Source organism: Pseudochaenichthys georgianus, chromosome 2 (assembly GCF_902827115.2).
Source record: "Pseudochaenichthys georgianus chromosome 2, fPseGeo1.2, whole genome shotgun sequence".
In the NCBI taxonomy this organism is placed as follows: Eukaryota; Metazoa; Chordata; class Actinopteri; order Perciformes; family Channichthyidae; genus Pseudochaenichthys; species Pseudochaenichthys georgianus.
Genome location: NC_047504.1, coordinates 10,353,528 through 10,377,452, shown reverse-complemented (window position 1 = coordinate 10,377,452; position 23,925 = coordinate 10,353,528). Strand labels below are relative to the sequence as shown.

Genomic DNA, 23,925 nt, shown 5'->3' with positions numbered 1-23,925 from the left:
CTCTCTCTTTGTTTCCACTCAGTTTAAATCAACTTTAAAATGCTCTTCCTCAATTAGTAGCGTTTCCCAACAGGCTGCCGGTAGAAGAAAATATCCGAGACACAAGTGTAATGGAAACCTCTGGAGCAAGGACTCGAAAACAATCCACTAACCAACTCTGAAGACCTCTCACCCATAAGAGAATAATCAACACTCTGCACAACAAGCCAGGCTCTATAACGCCTCTCCCTATTGACTCCAAAGAGGTGATAGACCCCGACAAGCTGCTACCTGATGTCCTTCGCCAGCAAACTATCTCCTGTCCACTTGTGTGCTCGACCTTTAACAAGCAATACTAAGAAGTCAAATCGGCAGAAAAGTGAGTTCTGTTCTTGTATTATTTTACAGAGCCCTTATTTATGTTGTGCCTTGTGCAGTTTTCCCTCCAGCTGAGCTCCCTGTTCGGTTGGTGGCGTTTCATCGTCACATGTCCCCATGAATCGCGCCGCCCTTTAATGTCACCTCGGGAGACATTAAAGCATGGCAGGAGAGGAGAAATCACTATATGGTCAGTGTGTTCTCATTATCTCCTCGACAACCACAAGAATAACATTCTCCCTTTCCTCTGAGTTACTTCTAGTACTGACCGTCTCACCGTCTGAACCATCCCGTTTCTTAAGATTCAATCTCTCTTCCACCATCCGCTCTCTTATGTCCCTCCTTCCTCTTTCCTTATGACTCTGACAGTGGTGGGAGAAGTCGATCATGTGGTAAAGTTAAAGTAGCAATACTATGGTGTGGAAATACTCCGTTAAAAGTATCCTGCATTCAAAACATTACAAGTATAAAAGCATTGCCATCAAAATATACTTATAAGTGTATTGATAAAGGGGCAGCGGATTATAAATTCATATTTGAGAAGAGAAAACACTGAATATACAAATTGAATTTCTCAAATACAGTACAAGTAAATTGAAATATATTTGACTGTCATAAGGAAAGCGACACACTGACTACAACTGAAAACAATTCTGACTATTTCTTCCAACATTCCTGAAAGTGGGGGCAACAAGTGTGTGTGTGTGTGTGTGTGTGTGTGTGTGTGTGTGTGTGTGTGTGTGTGTGTGTGGTGTGTGTGTGTGTGTGTGTGTGTGTGTGTGTGTGTGTGTGTGTGTCTCATCTCAGGGGGAGGGGGGATCACAGGATACATCACAGGGATGAGGGGAAGCATCATGTGGCCCTCATGAGACCGGTCACATGACCGACCGAGCACCATGGTGGAAGATATGAGATCCTCACACTTTACAGCAAATGTAGAACACATCATCTATGCCTCTGAATGCACTCAGTGAGACCTACAGCTGCAGGACAAGAGACACAGACTACAATATGAACCTGAACATGAGCATGATAGGGCCCCTTTAAACTCTACACCAGGGTTGTCAAACTCAATTTCTTCGCGGGCCACATCAGCATTATGGTTGCACTCAAAGGGCCGGTTGTAACTTTAAGACTATATCAAAATACATATATAAATATTTAATATATATAAAATAATGTATTATATTACATCATTGCCTCTGCATTGGATTATTATCGGATAGGGTAATAACTTCATAATTAACTACGTCTGAAAGCAGAAGTCTAGGGCAAATCATTGCAAGTCTCTTCAGTGAGGATGTTACAACATGATTTAAAAAAAAATCTAATTCTGAGAAAATTATATTTTGAAGGAAAAAAGTCAAATTCTGAGAAAAAAAGTCAAATTTGAGATGCATTGTGGGATATGTAGTTTATGGGCAACGTGCTTCTGTAAATCGGCATGTAACCGTATAATAAACATATTATATTCTTTGCAATCTCTTGAGGGGCCGCATGAAATGAAGTCGCGTGCCGAATTTGGCCCCCGGGCCTTGAGTTTGACACCCCTGCTCTACACCATTGAAGAACACTATGCTAATGCATCCTGGAAGACAGCCAGTCGCACCATTGAACGTCTGCTCCATCAACTATTGATAAGGTGCTGCTGCAGTCGTATTTACAGTATGTTCGTTTGTAAGACTACTCAAAAGACAAAATGTTGCATAACAGTAAAAAAGATCTTAAATCATAAGAAAACTGAACTAACGCTGTTGCACAAAATCCATGATGCCTTCCTACATTTACGGCACCCGTGTCTAAAGATGGTCCTCATTTAAAATACATAGTCAAAAGCTAGTATTGCCAAACTTGCCTTTGTGCTGTAAATCTATACTGCCCAATCAAACCTGATGACACACTGCTGGGTTGCACATTGTGTCTCTTTCGTTTGTGGCAATTACGCTCAAATATTAATGTGCCGATTATTTATTCATGTCAAAATGCTACACAAAGCACATTTAAAAAGGGTTTAGAGGTCATCTGATGCACTCAGACTACTACATATGTGATCGTAGTTCTGTTATTAATATTCCTTCCCGTCTGGTCTTTAAATGAGAAACTGACACCAAATTCTCAGAAGCCTTTTTCCAACATGACTCCTATCGTTTTGACCCACGATCCAAACTGAATAAACGTAGTCGTCGTCGAGCCATGTGAAAACCCAAAAAGGAAAAAGCCCACTTTTACGCTAATGCGACGACATGCCATCTCAATTCTATCAGGGCCGTGTCCAAGTGCAGTGATGTGTAACCTAATCTCAGAGCCACATCACTCCGACAGCCTGACGGTGTGTTAGAGACGTTCACAGTCCTCCGACGTTGATAATGTTACAGAATAATCGATGTTGTTTCGGGTACACGACTTGCTTGCTTTGGAAATCCCTTTAGTGCTCAGCAGTTTCATCTCAATACTGAACGCTCACAGGCAATTAACCAGCATGCATCAGCTGCACTTCCAGGCAATAATAAAAAACGGTTTGTATTTTGTCGCTTAGCAACAAATGGATCTTCAGACAGAGGATATTTTTTATAAGATGTTGTACAAGCGCTCGCTGCAAAGGTGGCTTCACAAGTGCTCCCTTTGGATGCCATTGCAAAGCTTTTATCTCAGCCAGGAGCTCCATATTCTGCGGTGAATCAGCTTTTTGGGAAGGAACACACTCAAATATCAAAGTGTTTCTTACAAAAAGTCAAAGAAACGTTCAAGGTGAATCAATCCTGCGAGTACAGATACTGCTTTCCACTCAGTCTGAGTGTTACATCGCTACAAAACTGTAAAGAATGTACACAAAAAGATGCTACGGAGAAACAGCTGAAATAAAAGCATAACGCCTTGATAGACGTCTGTTTCAACAACTGCATTTTTTAACCTGTATAGTCTGTATATAAAAAGCAGGAAACAATGTCTTAACTTCTTTTATATCATATTGAGTCAATATGTTGGGGGCTTTGAATGACAAAATAGGATTTGTAAAGACATTTTCTTTGATCTTCAGACACTGGGATCAACTTTTTTAACTATTTTCTAATATTCTATCGACTAAACAACCAGGAAACAAGTCAATCATGAAGCCCTAGATTACATTACATGTCACTTGTTAGACGCTTGTATCCAAAGCGACTGACATACTCAATACTGTGGGCAATCCCCACAGGAGCACTTTGGGGTGAAGAGTCTCAGGGACACAACGACATGCTGACTGCAGTGGGGTTTGAACCTGTAACCCTCTGATCCGAACACCCACACACAACCCACTGCACCACACGCCTAGATCTAATACAACTAACGGGAAGAGCGTGACTGATTCTGACCATTCTTGCAAGTCGGCAAAATGTTACTTCCTGTGAGAGGTGAGTGCAATAATCCAATGAATCAATGGTTTTACAAGGATGACTTCGAACAAAAAAAGCAAAGAGAGGTGAAAAGGGAGGGGGATGTGTGCAGAGTCAGCATTTAGGAAGAGGGGGTGTACACTCTCTCCACTGTCCCCCCCCCCCCTCTCTGACGAGGACCCTGGGGAATGCTGCGTCCACTCCCCTCAGACAGAGAGAACATTAAGGTGCACCTGCCCCTCTCAGCACTTTCAACCCAAAGTTATTATGATGACCCAAGTTCAAACAACGTCTCTTTGGATAGAGGAGCACCATTAACCCGGGCTATCCATCATCTGCCTCCCGGTTCAATGGGCTGGAATACACTGTTAATGTTACGCACGATGTACCCGCGTATACAAGCCATACTGGAGCTCAGCAGGTACTGTAAGGGCAGCGTGAAAAATGTGTTAGCTATGGTTTGTAATACTAGAACCAACATCCAAAAGTGCAAAGAAAGATACAAAAGGAAGTGAAATGTGACTGTTATTGTCTCCTCGTGTAAACAATACAGGAGCTGTGATCTAAAAGCGAAGCAGCAGCCAGTCGACAGTGGCTCAGTGCGAGCCGTAAATCTGCAGGTAAAGCGGTTAACCCTGGTGCACTCTGGGGATTGTGGGCAGTATGGACGGGCCGGGGTTAAATGACTAGCCGTGCACACAGGAGCACGCTTCAAAAGTCCTTCAAAATAAAAGCACTAAATAGGAATGCAATTTAACTTTTGACACACACAACAAATGAAGCATGACTATAACTGTTATCGTTTACAGTTAGGATATCATAATATGAAACACATATTGACATTTGTTTGTTAAATTATGTTTAAATTAGTATGAAAAACAGTAAATAGGGTCCTTAAAGCAGCATTTAAATTTAAATTCAACTTCATTGATTGTGGTAAGTGATTAAATACTTGCGCTGTAGATCACATTTTAAAGACATTTATCTGGCGACAACTCTATAAGAAGCTGTTCAAACTTCAGCTTACATTGTCAGGCAGTCTACTAATGAATTATTGACAAGTGGACAAAGCCAAGGAGTTCATGTGAGCCGCTGCCCTCTGCGTCACCCGGCCATACTGAACCGCACCTGTCCACAGTAACCGTTACACTACAGAGAAGACAATACCACCACCCGCCATTATTCACTTCACTGTTAACCGTTATTCCTCCATCACATGCACGGATTAGTTGTAAGAAGTGCAATATTAAGCAGGAGCTACGTGAATGGCTTGGATGTGAGGGTATAGCTGTAAAATGGATTAAGTGTGTGAGGGTATAGTGGACACTAGTAACCCTTTAATCCACTGTGTGAAGGCAGGAAGCCAGACAGAGAGAGGGCAGGCATTTCCTGTCCAGGAATCCAGATTCGTCAGCGGCAGAGGAATGCTGCCCGGCTGCTTAAAACTCACTGAAGCACACGACCTCTATTTCCTTTTCAATTTAAGTATCACAATTTTATATGGATTAAATCAATGGTTCAGATTTAGATTGAAGAAATCTCCAATGTCACTTCTTTTGTTAGAATATGCTATTTTATGTATTAATCGAGTCCACATTTTGCAAACTGTTTTAAAATATATTTTTTAAAAAAGGAACGAAAAAGTTATTTTATACATGTGATGGTTAAAAGGAATCTGCTAAACATTTTTAGGTGTCATATATCGTTGATCTACGTTTATCAATGCTCCTCTGCGCTTTAAGTATTGAACTGAGCACCGCAGACAGTCCATTTATAACGCATTTACAATACACATTACTTTTAGACTTTCCCAGAGAAGAGAACAAAGGCGATCAGCAGAGTGAGTAGTACGAGTACACTCGCTAGCTCGTACTTGTCACTGTGATTTCATTTTGTTCTCATTCTTCAGGACAGGAGCGACAGCCATTACAACTGCTTACATAACATCCTTTCTTCTTACTTCATCTGCTGCACACGGGGAGACCGAAAACCCCTGAGAGTATAACTGGTGTCCTCAGCTCACTCTATCAGACTAGTGTATTGTTATAAACTCAGGAATTGCATTCAGCCTAGTTTCCGTTGATTGCTGAAACACTGAATGCATTTTTTGTAAATTTGACTTGACTAATTTAATTTTGTATGATTTACATGCCTATTCAGTGAAGGGAAAATGTATTAAATGTGTAATGGATCATCTGCATCACATGATGTTTGAGAAGGTCAAAACTAGCTAATTCTATTAATCTTTCGAATGTCGAAACTAGTAAACAGACCGGCTGTTAATAATAGTATTCATTTATTTTCCAAGTGGTTTATAAATCAAGTTTCCTGCAGGTATATTAAGACATCACTTTAATTTTAATGCTGAAAAAGATGTGAAATTGTCTAAATAGTACAGCTATTGTCTCCTGCATAACATGTGATCAGTCCTTTTATCTTCCATCCGTTTGTTTACGGATAAAAAGACAAATCTCGACATGCTTACTTTATAACGCTTTCATTCTCATGAAACAGATATGAAGACTGAACTTCCAGTTAGCCTAATTTACAGAGTGGTCAGAGGGGATAATACTCCATCATAACTGACTCTCAGTATTGACAGATATTTCATTAAGGCCCTGTATTGACAGCCAGATACATGTTCCTTATCCTCATTTTAAGCAGCCTCTCTGCATCCGGGGTCTTTGCAGCGGCAGTGCAATCAATTGAACCCTAACCCATTTGTCTAAAGCAGTTATCCAGATGAATTACAGCAGCAGACCTCATCAGCATCACACATCCTTCCAGTCACAGACTTGTCTCTGCATGTTGCTCACTATAAAGCTACATTTCACCCTCCACACAGCAGGGACTTTAACCAGCCCTTTTCAACAGTTGTGAGACTGTGTCTGAGCCTCAGCTGAGCGTGGAGCCGAGGTCTAACCCTGATGTGGATTATTGTCAAACGCATTACTGTGGAGCCCTAATGCAACTCACAGCCATAGAGGCCGGCTGCTCCACTGCTGGCCATCGATGTCAGTAGCAAGGAGAAAACAACTGGATTACATAATTCATGTGACTGACTGATCCATTTGTAGTCAACTGGGAGAATTCACAAAATAGACTGATATGCACACACGTTTTGCAATTCAAGCCATTTTAAATGATGCAAAACAAGTTCAAACTATGCAAAACAAGCTGCCACTGGATTTGCTCTAAAAGTGCAGTGATTTAATCCCCTTTCTGGCTGTCGCTGTCTGTCTGCAGCTCTTGACATGTTCCGTCAGGTCTGCTCTGCAGAGTCCTGCATTACAACCTGATAATGATCGGTGACTCCACCTTTTACACTGCCATGCTCATGTTATGATCCAGGTGTGTTTGTGCTGCAACACTTGAATTACTATCGAAGAAACAAATATTACCAAATATGCCAAACCGCAATAAAAAATATAACGTTTTAGTCTCATAGCACTTTTATCTTTTATCAGTAAAACTATACTACACCACGTTGTATTTTAATATTACAGAATGATGTTGTTTTAAACCATGACATTTAAAAATAAATCCTCAATACATTATATTTTGACGGGATTTTGAGTCATATAAGAGACTTGCACTCTAAATTCAAACTGCCATTGTTTTTGTTTTTACATTTCAGGACAAAACAATAACTTTCTATTAAAAAATAACAGGATTCAGAGTGTGTTCACGCTTCAGACAGTTCCCCAGTCATTTCCCAACGAGCCTCTTTCCACTCCCTTTCGCGAACTTAATCCGGATGAGTAGCTGCTTCGGCGGAATTTGAAACCAATAGTGATAAAAAAAAGCTTACACGGTTTCTGTTTATCTGGGTGACATTGCAAAGGGCTTTAGTCTGCACAGAAGAGGCTTGGATAAGCAACATTTATGAGTGCGTAAACGTAGTAAAAACTCACATATCTGCTGATGAGGGTCCGCAGAGTGCTGAAATCCATCCCCATCCTGTTCCTCTGCTTCTTCCTCGTTTACAAAAGGTGACTTTACTATATACGCTAACTTCTTTTTAATTCTCCGGTTTTGTCCATGACTTTTCCTCCCTTCTCTTCTTCCTGAATAATAGAAGAAGAAGGCTCGGTCCCGACAAAGCTGCTCCAAACAAATGCAAACCTGAACTCACCTATAGGGACTTAACAGGCTTTACTAGTAACAGGAGGAGCGTGCGTGTGTGTGTGTGTGTGTGTGTGTGTGTGTGTGTGTGTGTGTGTGTGTGTGTGTGTGTGTGTGTGTGTGTGTGTGTGTGTGTGTGTGTGTGTGTGTGTGTGTGTGTGTGTGTGTGTGTGTCAAAGGCAGTTCATGCAGAAACACACAGGTGGGCTGCTCTTCCTTTCTCCCCCTCTGTGTGAGTACGAGTAAGCTTCTTGTCTCGGACCAAAGGAGCTTTTCTCTCATCTACGTCACGAGCAGCCAGGTGGTGGCTGAGCGTGGAGGTGAGCGCATGCGCACTCTAGTGTTTTCGGTGTGTAATTGATTTGAGGTTTCAGTTAATTAGGCTACTGATTTGTTTGTTTGGAGGGCGTAATGTTACACCAAAGACAACATTAGGAACAACTTCAGTTAATTAAATTGAGGAAAATGCAATGAATGATATTGCAAATCATTTACATGGTTGGTTGTGTGTGTGTGTGTGTGTGTGTGTGTGTGTGTGTGTGTGTGTGTGTGTGTGTGTATTTTATGGGGTGTTATCGAGATTCGGACTCCCCAGAGGTGCTGTCCATCCAGACGGTGCTGAAATGATAAAGAATAACATATAATGCACTTTTTTTCTACATTGCTAACATTTTTAAACTATCATCTTGATTAAAAAGACGAGATAAACAGAACGAAACTATTGATAAACATAATGAATGAATAAAATAAATTAAAACAAAGGCTATAACATTACTCCAAATTAAGCCATTTTAAATATATATATATCTTAATTATTTGTTTTAATACATTTGGCCTCATTTGGTATGACTTCAATTCTTCACTACAGAAAATTAGCAGAGTTTGAACTGTCCTTATTTCAGAGGTATTATATAAACTATAGTAGTGAAAAGAAAATATAAGTGATTTTTAAATCATCAGTTTATGCTAAGTGTTTTTAGCTGAGGTCAGAAGGGTCAGAACTACAAGTGTAGTTTCTTTGTTTGTTTTCATTCATTGGTCCATCCTCTGTTTCCTGGAGACGCTTTTCGGCGGGTTCTGTTGAAACGCCAGCGGCACAGTCACCACAATGACAACCACCATATCCGGTTGTGACCTTCAAAATAAAAGCCCTAAAAGTCAAGACTCAAGACCACATCTTTGAATACATTTTCAGATGTAATAATAAGACTGTCTTCATTTCTTTCTTATATATGTTGTCTTATTAATTTCAGTGGCTGTTTTTACATTAATAATTATAGACAATAATCACTGTTTTTCTGTACATTACATTACATGTTACTTGTTAGACGCTTTTATCCAAAGTGAATTACATACTCAATACTGTGGACAATGCCCACAGGAGCAATTTGGGGTGAAGTGTCTCAGGGACACAACGACATGCTGACTGCAGTGGGACTCGAACTTGTTTCCCCATGATTTGAAGTCCAGCACACTATCCACTGAGCCACAGTCACCCGTTACTTTATTAAAAAGCCAGCTCCTGTGTGGTTTGATTTCTATAATAGAGAAATAAACATTTGTATTTTCCTTAAGTAGACATTTTACAGTAAGAAGAGTTGAACAATTGGCAAGAAATCAGATTAACAACATTGATGTTATCCAATAATTTAGCTGTAAATGCTTGACTCACACACCTGGTACTGCACGATACATTATATATGACAACTTAAGTATAATAGTATAATTCCAGTTTCACTTCCGGTCAGGTCCGGCAGTGGCTCAGTCAGTAGGGGCTTGGACTGTACTTGGAGAGGTCCCGGTTCACCTCCTGCCCTGCCGTGGTGCCCTGTACAATAGCTGCCCACTGCTCCTAGTACTAGACTCCTGGTACTAGGATGTGTTAAAACCTATGGTTAAAACAAAGCAGAGAATACATTTCACTGTGTGTGCTGTTAGCTCTGCATGTGTGACCATTAAAGAGTGTTTCATCCCTCCCAATTCTGAAAGTCATGCAACAGGTGTTCCATGCTCTTATTTTGAAGGAAACGTTGCCCTACTGTCGCTCCTGTTCTTCCTGCGCCATGCTGGCTTCACTCCACTTGTCAAAATGGCGTTGTTCGTAGTAGCAGACTTGAGTTAGTTCTTATTATTCCGTTATTGGGAAACATACGCAGCGTTAGACCCGACAGTATGGCGACCCTGGATCAGAAATCACCCAATGTGCTTCTCCAGAGCCTCTGCTGCAGAATCACCGGGAAAAGCGAAGGTAGATGAGCCACCGTAGCATACAGGAGCTGTCACGCGAAACCTCATTGACAAAAATAGGCACTTTGATAATAATCGTTATATTAGTAATCAGACATATTTTCCACATCATTTAAAGTGGTTTGCTGAATCTGTACCCCCTACTGGGTAATTCGGCGTGTTAATTGCACCCCAGTCGGTTCAGATTTGTATAATATTCTCAACTTTTAACACTGCTGGAGCTCCTGTGTTTGGGACGGAAAGTGGTAGAAAAAGAATGAAATCTACCTGAAGTTGAAGCTGTCTGTTCGTTTGCACATATGCCGAATTGAAGAGAGCATGATAACCACTTATCAAACGGAATTTAGTGGAAAAATACACTCTAAAATATGAGATCGACAAAAAAATAGAGTTGCTTTGAGTTTGGTTTTACTTTAGCTGTGGCGCGGTAACGTTAGCTGTCATTCAATGGGCTCGGCCAGATACTGCACATCACACTAAACAGCTTTATGGCACCTCCAGCTGTAAATATAACACTGCAAGCTTTGGTTGGATAAAGCAATTAGCATTTTAATTAATCTATCTATGAGTTTGCTAATCTGTTAGCTCTCATGCTGACCAACACACTGTTACTTGCAAACACTGCTAGCTGCAGGCCGCTGCTGGATGCAGGGATGCATGATGGATTCAGAGATAACGGAAAATAAATCATTATGATGCTTGTTTTTCATTTAACTCAATTGCAGATTTGACTGCATGATCAAATGCAGCAAAGCTTTGCAGCCTGGCAATGCTTTTATTTGATATGTATCCAGAGATGATTAGTGCCCCATTATTCACAATCTTTTTCAATGCCATAACACATTTCTATCAGGTTCCTATTAGTATCTAGCTTTTAAAATCTTATACTGTTTATTCACAACTTTTTAAAGGAACATTTTCAGTTAGCCTTAATTGATATGTGAACTGACAGCAGCACATATACAACTCCTTGTCAAAACAAGTGGTGGACTTAAGAGTGCTGCCATGACTTTTACTCACTACCTGTTTTTTATTTCTCCAGCTGAAGTTGCCCACCAGTTCCAGTATGCAGTGCGAGTCATTGGCAGTAACTACGCCCCCACTATTGAACGGGATGAGTTCCTGGTGTCAGAGAAGATCAAGAAAGAATGTAAGTTTGGACAAATATTATCATTATATTATAATTGATCACACATCCATATTATCCTTTACTTTACGATTGTAGCTCGTTACAATACATTATATTATCAAATGTTTTCTCCTCCACAAGCAAAACTATCCCATCTCTCTTGCTGTCCGGTAGTTTTTGATAAGAGAGACCTTTTGCCTTTAATGCTGGAGCCCTCCCAGAAAAAGTCAAAAGCTTTATTGCCCCATAACAGCACATCCAAGTAGTTTTATTGTTCCCAAGGTTGCACTATTAGTGGGAATACATCGATCCGTGCTTTGACGCAGAAAACAGCGCAGCACTTACTGTCCAAAGTGTTTATTTGGTGGACTTATGGGAACTTTGTTAAAAGTGTTTGTAATGGAGTTGCTATAAAATGTGTCTTGTCAAAACAAGAAAAGCAACCTCGTGTTCCCCAGCAAGTCACGTCCTTACTATCGAGATGTGTGTGTAACGTTTTTCCTTTTTACATAATGACGCGGTTGCAGTGCTGAAGCAGAGGAGAGAAGTCGACGCCGCTCTGTTCTCAGAGCTGCATAGAAAGCTTCAGACGCAGGTGTGTACTGCAGGAAACCTCTGAACTGTAGCAGGACATCGCTCACATGCGGCATATTATTATCATTAGTAGTGAACTGTAATGAGGTTTCTGTTGACAGAGTGTTTTGAAGCATCGCTGGTCTGTGCTCTACTTGCTGCTCAGCCTCTCTGAAGACCCCCGCAAACCGTCCGGCAGGGTGAGACACACACACATACATGTATACATCACTTCAGGGGACATTACATTGACTTACATGCATTTCCTGGAGACTTATCCTAACCTTAACCATAACCAACACATGCCTAACCCTAACCCTTACCCTAACCAAGTCTTCACCCTAAAATGAATGATCCCCCTTATGGGGACCTCCAATGTGTCCCCATAAGGGAAGCCAGTCCCCACACGTGACTATGTAAACAGATGTAGGTCCCCACAAGTATAGTAATGCTAGACCACACACACACACACACACACACACACACACACACACACACACACACACACACACACACACACACACACACACACACACACACACACACACACACACACACACACACACACACACACACACACACACACACACACACACACACACACACACACACACACACTTCCTTATTAAAAACACTGTCTTGATGCCCCTACCTCCTCCTCACCTCATGTCCCTGTCCTTCCCAGGTTGGAAACTATGGAGCACTCTTCGCCCAGGCGCTCCCCAGAGACGCCCACTCCACCCCGTTTTACTGCACCCGGCCTCAGAGCCTGGCCCTGGGCTACGGAGAGAGGAGCGCCGGGCTGTCGGCCAGCATGGGGACCAGCGGCATCTCCAGCCTGGGAGTGTACACACTGAACGGGCCCACGGTCACGCCACAGTCACTGCTGTCTGGGTGAGTTTCTGCAAAGGCAAAGCTGTTGAAGACACAAGCTAACGTTGTCCCTGGATGATTTGCAGTTCTTAATACTCAGATTAAGCATCAATAGAGAAGACAACCTTCTTAACATCTTCATAACTGAGTTGTTAGCTGTGTTCACCTGAAAGGCTCTGGGGAAAGAAGAGTGTTATTTAACGCCCTGAAAGCATCAATTAGCACCATCAAATAAGCGTGCCTCGTATAGATCTGTTTAGCGAGACATCAGAAGGCCATTTATCCGTATCAATAATGCAGGAGCCCTTCTGTTACAAACGACCATTGAGCTGTCCGAGCTCACCTCTTCTAGACGTGAAAGCAGAGATTCCTCACTCTAAACATAAAAAGGGTCCCAAGGCATTGAATTAAAAATACACAGTAATTGTGCTTTAATTATACATGTTGAGTTTATTTGCTGTTCTGAGTGCATCGTCCAGCAAAAGACCTCTTAATGCAGATAATGGTGATTGTAGTGTTGTGTACTAAAAACCGGTTTCAGCTAGATCTATTGATGGGAGCAGCAAGTGAAGCTCAATTCAGAACACAATGTCATCCAGATGTTTTTAAAGGGGGCTCAGGAAATGGAAGTGACACATATTACATTAGTTATCAAAGGACACGGTAGGTCTGGGGAATTTAACACTTTGTGTCCACTTACCCAGAATCAGAAACTAATACATGCCTTAAGAAAGACATTCCTATTTATTTGGTGTAACAGTAAATCTGTGTGTGTGTGTGTGTGTGTGTGTGTGTGTTACAGTCAGCCCCCTCAGTCTGCAGCCGCTCAGCCTCTGGGTGCCCGGCTGGCCTGGGCTCTTCCTGTCAGCTGTTCCTCTGCCTCTGCGTTGGCCCCTCTCGCCACTCGACCGCTCCTCGGACCCCCGGTTCCCTCCTCCAGAGTGGTCCGACCTCGCAAAGACGGTACGAGACATTTTCACAGAGCACAGAACGTCATTAATAGTTTATTTGTCATGACATAAACTCAATTCTCTGCCCTCGTTGTGCTCAGGCGAGGTGAGCGAGGCGGCGCTGGTGCGGGACATCCTGTACGTCTTCCAGGGGATCGACGGCAAGTACATCAAGATGAGCGCCCAGGAGAACTGCTACAAGATAGACAGCAAGGTGCGTGAACCCGCATGGAGCAGTGTCAAGCTCTTAATGGACTAATGAGTTCAGCCGGCTGCACACATTACCCAGAGTGCAGCTCAGGACATCATCGTCCCAGATCTACCGTGCACTGTCGACCCCATGCTGGGTCGTGTAATGAAAGACACTGAATATGATCATTTAAATCTATCAGGGGGAATTTGTTTCCATTTTGGACATTTTTGGTTTCGAGTACATGATATTGAAACTGTTGTTGTTGTTGTTGTTGTTGATCGGACTTCAAAAGAAAAATTCAACAGATCAATATAAAGCTCTTTGGCTCCGAGGCTACATCGACCTCTCCTTTTTTCTGTTCTGCCAATTTCTTTTATTCCCCTCTCGTCCTCCTCGCTTGTGATCGATGGGAGGCCTCCGAGGTAACCTGTCCCGATCCTCTCAGCGGGGCTAAACTTAGACCTGTGGTCAATCTGCTGTCACTGCCTGACGGAGAAGGAGACACTGAGAGCAGGAATAAAGGAGTCAAGGGTGGAGATTTTGAAGTCTTCCAAAGCCACTTACTTTCCCCTCTGTAAAGCTCTCTGGATAAGAGGTTTTGTTAAACAGATAAAACATTAATCTATCATTAAATGTTAATCTTCCTCGTGCGGATTCAAAAATCTGTTAAAGCACGATTGCAGGAATCCGTATGAGGTTTTAAAATCTATTTAGGAACGGATGATGCTTGTTTAGTTACATGTCTGCCTGTCGAGTTAACGCCATCAGCGTTAAGTGTGTGTGTTGCTTCTGTGAAGCGTCGTGCGATGTGCACGCATGTGTTGTAATGTGTGCCGTTCCTCACCAGGTGGTGCTGTGTAAATCCCTGAGGGACACCAGCAGCCGGCTGGCAGAGCTCGGCTGGCTCCACAACAAAGTCAGGAAGTACACCGACGCCAGGAGCCTGGACCGGGCCTTCGGACTGGTCGGACAGGTGCGCACGGTTCCCCAGATAACACACCTTTTAGGTCACATCCTCCTCGTACTTAATCACTGGGTCTTCCTCTCGTAGAGCTTCTGTGCCGCGCTGCACCAGGAGCTGAAGGAGTACTACAGGCTGCTGTCTGTCCTTCACTCCCAGGTACACACATCTGACACAGGAAGTTCATGCGATAGAACTGAACTAGATCAGAGCTTTGATTGTGTGTGTCTGTGCTGTAGCTGCAGGTGGAGGATGAGCACGGTGTGATGGTGTGCACAGAGAGCAGTCTGACTCTCAGGAGGCTCCTGGTTTGGATGTACGACCCGAAAATCCGACTCAAAACACAGGCGGCACTCGTCGACTTCTGCCAAGGTGTGTGTTGTGAGATTTTGTTAATGCATTTTTGGATGTCAGTATTGATTTTGACGTCTGACGAAGGCAACCAGGCTTGACCTCAGCCTCTCGGCGACTCGGCTTGTTCCTGAAGCCTCTACTCTGTGCGTTCAGGTCGCAAAGGAGGCGAGCTGGCGTCAGCAGTTCACTCTTACGGGAAGACGGGCGACCCACAGATGAGAGCGCTGGTCCAACACATCCTCAGCCTGGTGTCCAACCCCATCCTCAACTTCCTGTATCGCTGGATCTACGACGGGGAGCTGGAAGACACCTACCACGAGGTACACACACCTGTCTGTCGATTTGTACCGGTCATTGGATCATTGGTTCTGACGTTTCACCCCCGAGAGAAGGGACATTGCTGAGGAGGGAAGGAAGGAAGGAAGGAAGGAAGGAAGGAAGGAAGGAAGGAAGGAAGGAAGGAAGGAAGGAAGGAAGGAAGGAAGGAAGGAAGGAAGGAAGAAAGGAAGAAAGGAAGAAAGGAAGGAAGAAAGAAAGAAAGAAAGAAAGAAAGAAAGAAAGAAAGAAAGAAAGAAAGAAAGAAAGAAGAAAGAAAGAAAGAGAGGACAGCTTCTTCAATGAGGAGTGATGAGAGCCTGGTGCTTCACTTCCTCCCTGCCCCTTTCTCTGCGGCTGTTTCCCTCACACACTTTATTTATGTGTCCATTAGTCAGTGTGTGTTTAAGAACACCCAGACAAAGTTACTGCGCCTTTCAGGAGGGAAGGTACCCTGTAGATCTCACACTAGGGCTGTCCCGAATGCCATATTTTGGACTCCGGATATTCGGTAGTAATCAGCAGCGAATATTCGGAGCCCGCTTCAACGCGTGTATTTCGGTTTATTCAAGGCATTCATTTTGTTATTCTACAGTATTGTTGTTTTGTCGTTATTTGTTAACGTAAATAACCCAATTTATGTTCTTTGAAATTGAAAAGGATATTATGTTTGTTACTTTCGTTGCAGTTGTATATGTCTTAAGTGTAATGTGGCACGTGTTAGCACCCCCCGAAGAGGCACACGCTCAAGATTTCAATACATTCAATTTAAAAAAGAATATCCGAATAACGAAATTGAAAACCGAATAGTGGGCCAACGACCGAATATTCGGATACGATCACACACAATAAACAGGACTTGTATAGTAAATATGAGCTTTTAAGGTCCATCACATCCCTGCGGTGTTGGTGAATGTGATTATTTCCTAAAAGATATCCAAGCGCATTATAAAGAAATGTTAACATGATGTTGTAGCATTGAACAGGACATGGCGACACACACATTTTACTACAATTATTGCTTCTGCGATCCATATTTCAGCTACTTGACAAAAATCGGTATTAAAGAGAAATAGTTTGTCGGCTCGTATTTCAGCTAACAGCTTAAGGAAAGTGCTCTGAGATGGATTCGTGGCAAAGCAGACCGTTGGAGTCGGCACACACAGAGCACGCAGACTTAAGCTATCATAGGACCCTCTGAAGTACATGGGGATCTAAGTGAATGTGACAAAGGACGAAAGCCACACCACAGAGCTACTTTACTCTCTTCTGAAATACTGATTCTCTTTGACGTCTTCCCGTGACAGCGTTCTCCAGTCAATGTATTTATTTGTTCTCTTTTTTTGTAGTTCTTTGTAGCATCAGATCCCAATGTGAAGACGGACCGCCTGTGGCACGACAAGTACTCCCTCAGGAAGTCCATGATCCCCACGTTCATCACCATGGAGCAGGCCAGCAAGGTACACACAACCGACACACTGTCACACATCTCTCACGGAGAGCTTCCCCACGTAACCCTGACGACAGTAAATCTCCTCCCGTGAGAGTCGTAAAGGAAATGAAAAGGTGCACGTTTTTACATTTGGACTCAAACTGTTGCGTGCTAATTAGTCAAACATCAACAAACCACATGTTTTAATGCTTCACCAGACTTATTGCTACACACATCCAGGTAAGACGGTGTACTTGAGGCATGTTCACTTATTCTCTTCTCCCTCTAGGTCCTGCTAATCGGTAAATCCATCAACTTCCTGCATCAGGTCTGTCAAGACCGAACACCGCTCGGCAAAATCACGCCGGCGTCGAACTCTGCGGACACACCCAGAGATAGTAAGAGTCTCCGTGTCTCTCTTATGTCCCCTCACACTTTCCGAGCATGTCCTTCTCCGTTACTGTGTCTGCGCACGTTCCTTGCACATACATAAAGGTCGATGCTGACTTTCCTTGGAAGTCTTTATTGTTGACAACATCACTGACCAATAAGAAGCCTGTCCTTTATTCCCTCCTCATCGTATTGATATGGTTGTATTGACGTAGGCGAGTGGACGGGCAGTGATCGATGCTCTTACCGCTCGCTGGCCTTGTCCTCCTCTCCTTTGACTATATAGAGGGAAAGGTATACTTAGCTATTGATCCAGTCTGCGGGACTGTTTGATCTAAAGCTCTTACTGTACGCGGTGAAGGACATCAGGTTCTCCTCGGCATGGTGGTCCGGCAGCAGCAGACCAGGAAACCAGACTGCAGGAATTAGACGCACATTACTAATTGGGACAAAAGAAAAAGTTGTTATTGGTTGCGAAATATGTTTGATTAACTGGCGGCACTAAAGTGACCTAATAACCAGTCTGTCCCTAACAACAACATAAGGATTTAAGATAAGATAGTAACAATTCAATATCACGTTAATGAATGACTTTGTCGCCTGTGTCTCCTCGTAGCCGCGGAGCTGCTGTCGGACCTGGAGGGCGCGTTTCAGGAGAAGATCGACGCCGCCTATTTCGACACCAGCAAATACCTGCTGGACGTTCTGAACCGCAACTACCTGCTGCTGGAGCACCTGCAGGCCATGAGGAGGTACCTGCTGCTGGGCCAGGGCGACTTCATCAGACACCTGATGGACCTGCTCAAGTGAGGAACGCACACTTTGAACCTTAGCCTTTCACTGATTAGACAAAATATGTATCCTAATTATTTTACATCCTAGACCGGAGTTGGTGCGTCCCGCCACCACGTTGTACCAACACAACCTGACGGGCATCTTAGAGACGGCAGTCAGGGCCACCAACGCTCAGTATGACAACGCGGAGATCCTCAAGAGGCTGGATGTACGCCTGCTGGAGGTAATGTGTGTGTGTGTGTGTGTGAGAGAGTGTGTGTGAGTGTGTGTTGCAGGTCTGACCTAAGCATCCCCTGTTCTTTTGACACATGTCTCGTTGTTGCCTCTAGGTGTCTCCAGGCGATACCGGCTGGGATGTTTTCAGTCTCGACTACCACGTTGATGGACCCATCGCTACGGTACGACAAAACTCACACGTTCAATCTCCTGGTCTCTATGTATTACTGCTGTTATCACATATTCGAATATATAAGTGTGTGTGTGTGTGTTTCAGGTGTTTACAAGGGAGTGTATGGGCCACTACCTCCGTGTGTTTAATTTCCTGTGGAGGGCGAAGAGGATGGAGTACACCCTGACGGACATCTGGAAGGGACAGATGTGTAACGCCAAGCTGCTCAAAAGCATGCCAGGTACTAAAATAACATTGTTTTCTTCAGCACGTGTCATTGTGATATTGATGTGCCTGTTGTGTTCCTTCCCTCGTGCTTTTCACCCTGCAGAGTTGTCCGGCGTGCTGCACCAGTGCCACATCCTGGCCTCCGAGATGGTCCACTTCATCCACCAAATGCAGTACTACATCACCTTTGAGGTCAGAGCATTAGCAGCGCCGTTAGATCACAGGCTGTAAAACACCGGCACAGAAAGAAGCCGTTACGGCAGGAGAGACTTCTGCTGCGGGACTCGGGTCAAATGTAGCCTCCAGGTTAGGCTGCCGGTTCAAACCCAGACGAAAAAAACTCACTTGAAAGTCAGATTAAAGAGGATGTTTTAAATGGGTCGGCAGATTTGAAAGCTGGCTGATTTAAGTGTAGGTTTACTTACTCAGACATCAGATAGAATAAAGATAAGAATGCTATTTTAAGTGGATAGCAAGGCGCCGAGATCACCGATTGAATTATGTCTTGATTTGTAATACAAGGTGCTGGAGTGCTCCTGGGACGAGCTGTGGAACCGAGTGCAGCAGGCGCAGGATCTCGACCACATCATCGCCGCCCACGACCTGTTCCTCGACAGAGTCATCTCAAGATGCCTGCTAGACAACAGCAGCAGGGTAACACACACACACACACACACACACACACACACACACACACACACACACACACACACACACACACACACACACACACACACACACACACACACACACACACACACACACACACACACACACCAGATTTAATTATCCTGCCTCCTCTTTTTGCCACACCTCCTTGAACTCTGTTTCGGTGTGTCCTTGCAGAATCTTCTGAACCAGCTGAGGGCGATATTCGACCAGATCATCGAGTTCCAGAGCGCCCAGGACTCGCTGTACCGCTCGGCTCTGGAGGAACTCACGCTGCGGCTGCAGTTTGAGGAGAGGAAGCAGCAGAAGGAGACCGAGGTAGGAGGCTACAGATGAGTGGCATACAGGGAGACAAAGGGAAGGGTGGTGGTTGTATAATGGCTTCTAAATGAGTGATGCTGTCCGGATTCAGGGTCAGTGGGGCGTGACGGCTGAACAGGAAGCGGAGGAGAAGAAGAGGATTCAGGAGTTCCAGGAAACCATACCAAAGATGCGCTCCCAGTTCCGCATCCTCACACACTTCTACCAGGTACCAGCCTCAGTGACTTCGAGGAGCATTTAGAGTATCATTATCTCAATATATATTCTTTGATCCACTCCGTTCCCCTCTCCAGAACATCGTGCAGCAGTTCCTGGTGTTGCTGATGACCAGCACGGATGAGAGTCTGCGTTTCCTCAGCTTCAGACTGGACTTCAATGAGCACTACAAGTGAGGAAACTGAAACAAAAACACCTTTCAGGACACAGAAATAATCCTAAAGGGCTGTTTATAAAATATATAACAGATCTGTGTGTTATAGGGTTCCTTCAGGAGAGATTATATTATGTTCTGATCCCTTTATATACTCAAAATGTTTTTTATGTCACCTACAGGGCCAGGGAGCCGAGGCTGCGAGCATCACTGGGAACCAACAGGGGGCGACGGCAGTCAAATATCTGACGTGAAGACGGTGACAATAACAAGCGAGGCTCCCACTGATTGGAGTAGGACTTCACAGCGAGGGGCCGCACAGCAGACTTAAGTTTCGAGATGATGTCATGCCTTGGAGGAGGGAACAAGCAGGTCGCCAAGTGATGACATCACAGCAGACGGCTCCAGTGAAGTCAGCTGTGCGGGACCCCAGAAGATTTAAGTCCAGCAAATCAAACTTTTAAAATAAGCGCCGTAAAACAGACTGAAATCCAGCAGGACTGAACTCACACAGGCATGCCTTAATATGAACGAGGGACTATTTTCTCAGCGTCGGTTGCCAAAACTAGTCCCATCACACGTAATGTATGTACATAGAGTTTATGCAAAAATGTAAATGTGTGTATATTTGCATCTCGACACCGTCACCTGTGGCTTCGCATCTTCTCACTAGGGTTCAACCGATATGGGTGTGATGTTGACATTTTTGCAGTTTTGTATTTGTAACAGATATTACAATTATTAAAGTAGAGCATTTTTTTTGTACAATGTCTCCTTAAGATGCTGCGGATTGCCTGGAGACACTGCAGTCTTCAGAATATTGAATATTTATGTTCAGTATCGGCACGATATCGGTCTAACCCTAGTTCTCCAATCTCGCCTCCTTACAATTCAGGGTTTTTGAGTGTGTTCGGTCAGCTGATCACAATCACACGGAGGGTTTGTACCTCTGGCTCATTCAGCCCCTTTGTTTCAGACTTTGTTTACACCTTATCTTAGTTGTTGATTTCAAGAGAAGCTGTTTGACATTACATGTGTGAGGTGTAGGAAACAGAAAAGCCTCTTATGAGTTTAGATTGAAGTTTGGTTTCCTTGCTTTTATGTCTGTATGAGAGATGAAGCAACAACCACAGCACCCACTCTCTACTCATTTCACAAACAGGAAGTACACATGTTTCTTTAAGAGAAATGTCATTTTTAATTTATTTAACAATGAATGGTTTTAAAGGTTAAATTGGCAGTTTATTTTCTGAAGTGCGACATTATAAAGAAGGGTGTGTGGTTTGTAGTGTTAATAAATAAGGTTTGCTCTGCGCATATTGAGAAGAAGCTTCTGGTGGGTGGGTTCGGTTCAGTGTGGTAGCAACGTTGCGGTTCATCACCTCCCCACTTGATAATCATTCATAACGATCTGCTGGTATCAAAAGTCGAATGCTTGTTGCTTTAAAAAAGGGCCAACATGTTTGTTTGGATTGAAAAGTCAACAGCATTTTAATCACTAAAGTATTACAATCATTTTCATGTGAACAGCATCGATCTCACCGTAGGAGCTCTGATCCGAGGTCAGCAAGGACATCAAAGACGTCAAACATGCGTTTTTAGAGGATACAGTTAATGTAGTTTTATAGGCTTAAAATACACTTAACTTCAAACCCTAAATGATTAGGTTTTCACTCTTACGTCCAACTTTAACTTCAGTCACAAAGTGTTTCCTGGGAAGATATTTACTCCTGCAAAGCAATCTTTATTTAATGTTGTCTCTAAGTGGTACTGCCAATGAAACAAACTGGTGCTGCACATGGTCTCCGCTCTCTGACAATTCATTCTTCATTGTGTGAAAAATATGAATTGGGTCAGCGCTCCTGTCCCGCGTGTCTCCGTCTGTCTTCTACATCCGATAGCACATAATGTATAGAATAGGGAATCAAACCATCCCGCTTCTTCTTTAATAAAATGTTTTTTATTACTGTGTGTTCTGGTGTCTTTAGCTGTAGTTTACTGCCATCTAGAGGCAGGATATCAAAGATGAATTGTATGTAAATTTTCCAGATTATTCAATTGTTTTGATTGACATGATTATCATTTTTAGGTAACACAATATAACCTACACCAAGTTTGTTCTACTCGTGGTCTTCCTCCTCTCTTCAGAGCTGTACATGATCCTTTAAAAGTCAAATGAACACTGACCCCTGCATCTGTCACTGGATCCACAGCTTCCTCTGGAACAGACAACAACGGGTTAAAAAATAAATAACTCCACATCTCTCCCTCTGCACCTCAGTATAGGAGCTCCACAAGGCTGTGTCCTATCCCCCCTGGTTATTCTCACTGTACACAAACCAACTCACATCTCAGCGCCCCACAGTCAACATATATACATACGCAGATGACACAACAATAACAGGACTCATCTCAAATAATAATGAAACACAATACCTCACTCAGATCCATCAAGCAGTCACCTGGTGCTCAGAAAACAACCTCCTACTTAACACAGCAAAAACCCAAGAAATAATCATCGACTTCAGGCGAAAGCCACAGCCCAAATCACCTCTATCTATCTCCGGCACACTCATTTCCACCACAGAATCACTCAAATGTCTTGGCACTCACATAAGCAATAACCTCAAATGGAAGACCAACACAGACCACATCTACAAAAAAGCCAACCAAAGGCTATTCTTTCTGCGGCAGCTCAAGAATTACAGAGTGAGGAAACATCTCCTAATCCAGTTCTACACAGCCATCCTCCAAAGCATCCTCCATCACCGTCTGGTACAGCAGTTCAGACAACCTCTCCCGGAATAAACTTCAACGTATCATCAATAAAGCATCAAAAATCACCGGGGCCCTTTCTCATTTCTCGAACTCCCCTCCTCGACTCCCCTCCTCGACTCCTATCCTCGATACTTAGTCCCGCCCACAGGAGATGCGAGCGGAGGAGCCGAGGAGGGGAACCGAGGAGAGAGGAGGGGAAGCAACAGGCGGTTAGAGAAATGAGAACTCCTCTCCTCTGAGCGGTCATTTTAAAGAGAAGTCCATCAATGATGACAGGAGGCACAGCAGCCCTATGTCTGATGGACAGATGTGTTCACGACGATTTATATATTTACTTTGATTCATTCACAGTGCGGTATAATGAGACAATAATGGCTACAGATGCGGACACACACACACACACACACACACACACACACACACACACACACACACACACACACACACACACGTATATATTTATATAAATATATACAATTTCAGAATCAAGCAGAGCACTCTCATAACTCGTAACACTATCAAAGACTGGATATATCCCCCCCCCCCCCCCCCTCTCTGGTCGCTACAATGTGGAAAATAAATTACGGGCCAAAAGTTTTATTTACAAGTATTAAAAGTAAGCAGAGGACACCAAACCAACTGACACCTGTCTGTCTTCTGCATCGACGCACACACTGTACCACACACACCTACACACTGTACCACACACACGCATATACAGCTCCTAAAACAGGCTACAGCCGTGGTGTATTTTATTGTGAAGCACTAAATGGTTTTAGAAAAATATCGACTCTTTGTTTGTAGATATCTACTCAACTAAAGCAAATAAAGAGAGTAGGCCTGTTCTACTGAGTGATATATATTATACACACTGCTCTGCTTTCTGCACGGGCCTCACAGCTGTTCTCACTGTAAACATCGCGTCGCGATGAAAGCAGTTAATAAAATAATATCCAGGGGATGCATGCAGAGCTGTCATTGGCTGAGATAAGTCCGGCCGTGCGTCACGAGTCTTTGAAACATCTCTGTTGCCGGAAATGCATCCACGAAGCAGCCGTGGAGGACCCATCAGTGGCTGAAGTCGAATAGTCCATTTAGCTTAG

At 43.5% G+C, this 23,925-nt stretch overlaps 2 protein-coding genes across 2 annotated transcripts in view; one reads left to right on the top strand and one right to left on the bottom strand.

The window, feature by feature from the left end:
• The window catches only part of atp11a (ATPase phospholipid transporting 11A), a 45,876-nt gene extending 37,743 nt beyond the window's left edge, over positions 1-8,133 (bottom strand). Inside the window, exon 1 of the mRNA XM_034101404.2 lies at positions 7,646-8,133. Within this exon, the coding sequence (XP_033957295.1) occupies positions 7,646-7,690 (45 nt within the window). The 5' untranslated portion in view covers positions 7,691-8,133. The remainder of the gene's footprint in view (positions 1-7,645) is intronic.
• A 1,775-nt stretch (positions 8,134-9,908) lies between these two features.
• Positions 9,909-22,010, top strand: tubgcp3 (tubulin gamma complex component 3). The gene is made up of 23 exons (XM_034101384.2): positions 9,909-10,104; positions 11,146-11,253; positions 11,760-11,827; positions 11,928-12,005; positions 12,491-12,699; positions 13,481-13,641; positions 13,730-13,842; positions 14,669-14,794; positions 14,873-14,941; positions 15,022-15,154; positions 15,290-15,456; positions 16,801-16,911; positions 17,173-17,281; positions 17,890-18,079; positions 18,156-18,291; positions 18,398-18,466; positions 18,562-18,697; positions 18,788-18,876; positions 19,207-19,338; positions 19,531-19,671; positions 19,766-19,882; positions 19,968-20,062; positions 20,227-22,010. Exons 1-23 carry the CDS (start codon positions 10,029-10,031, stop codon positions 20,291-20,293), a joined length of 2,700 nt encoding a protein of 899 aa, XP_033957275.1. The 5' UTR covers positions 9,909-10,028; the 3' UTR covers positions 20,294-22,010.
• The last annotated feature ends 1,915 nt before the right edge of the window (positions 22,011-23,925 follow it).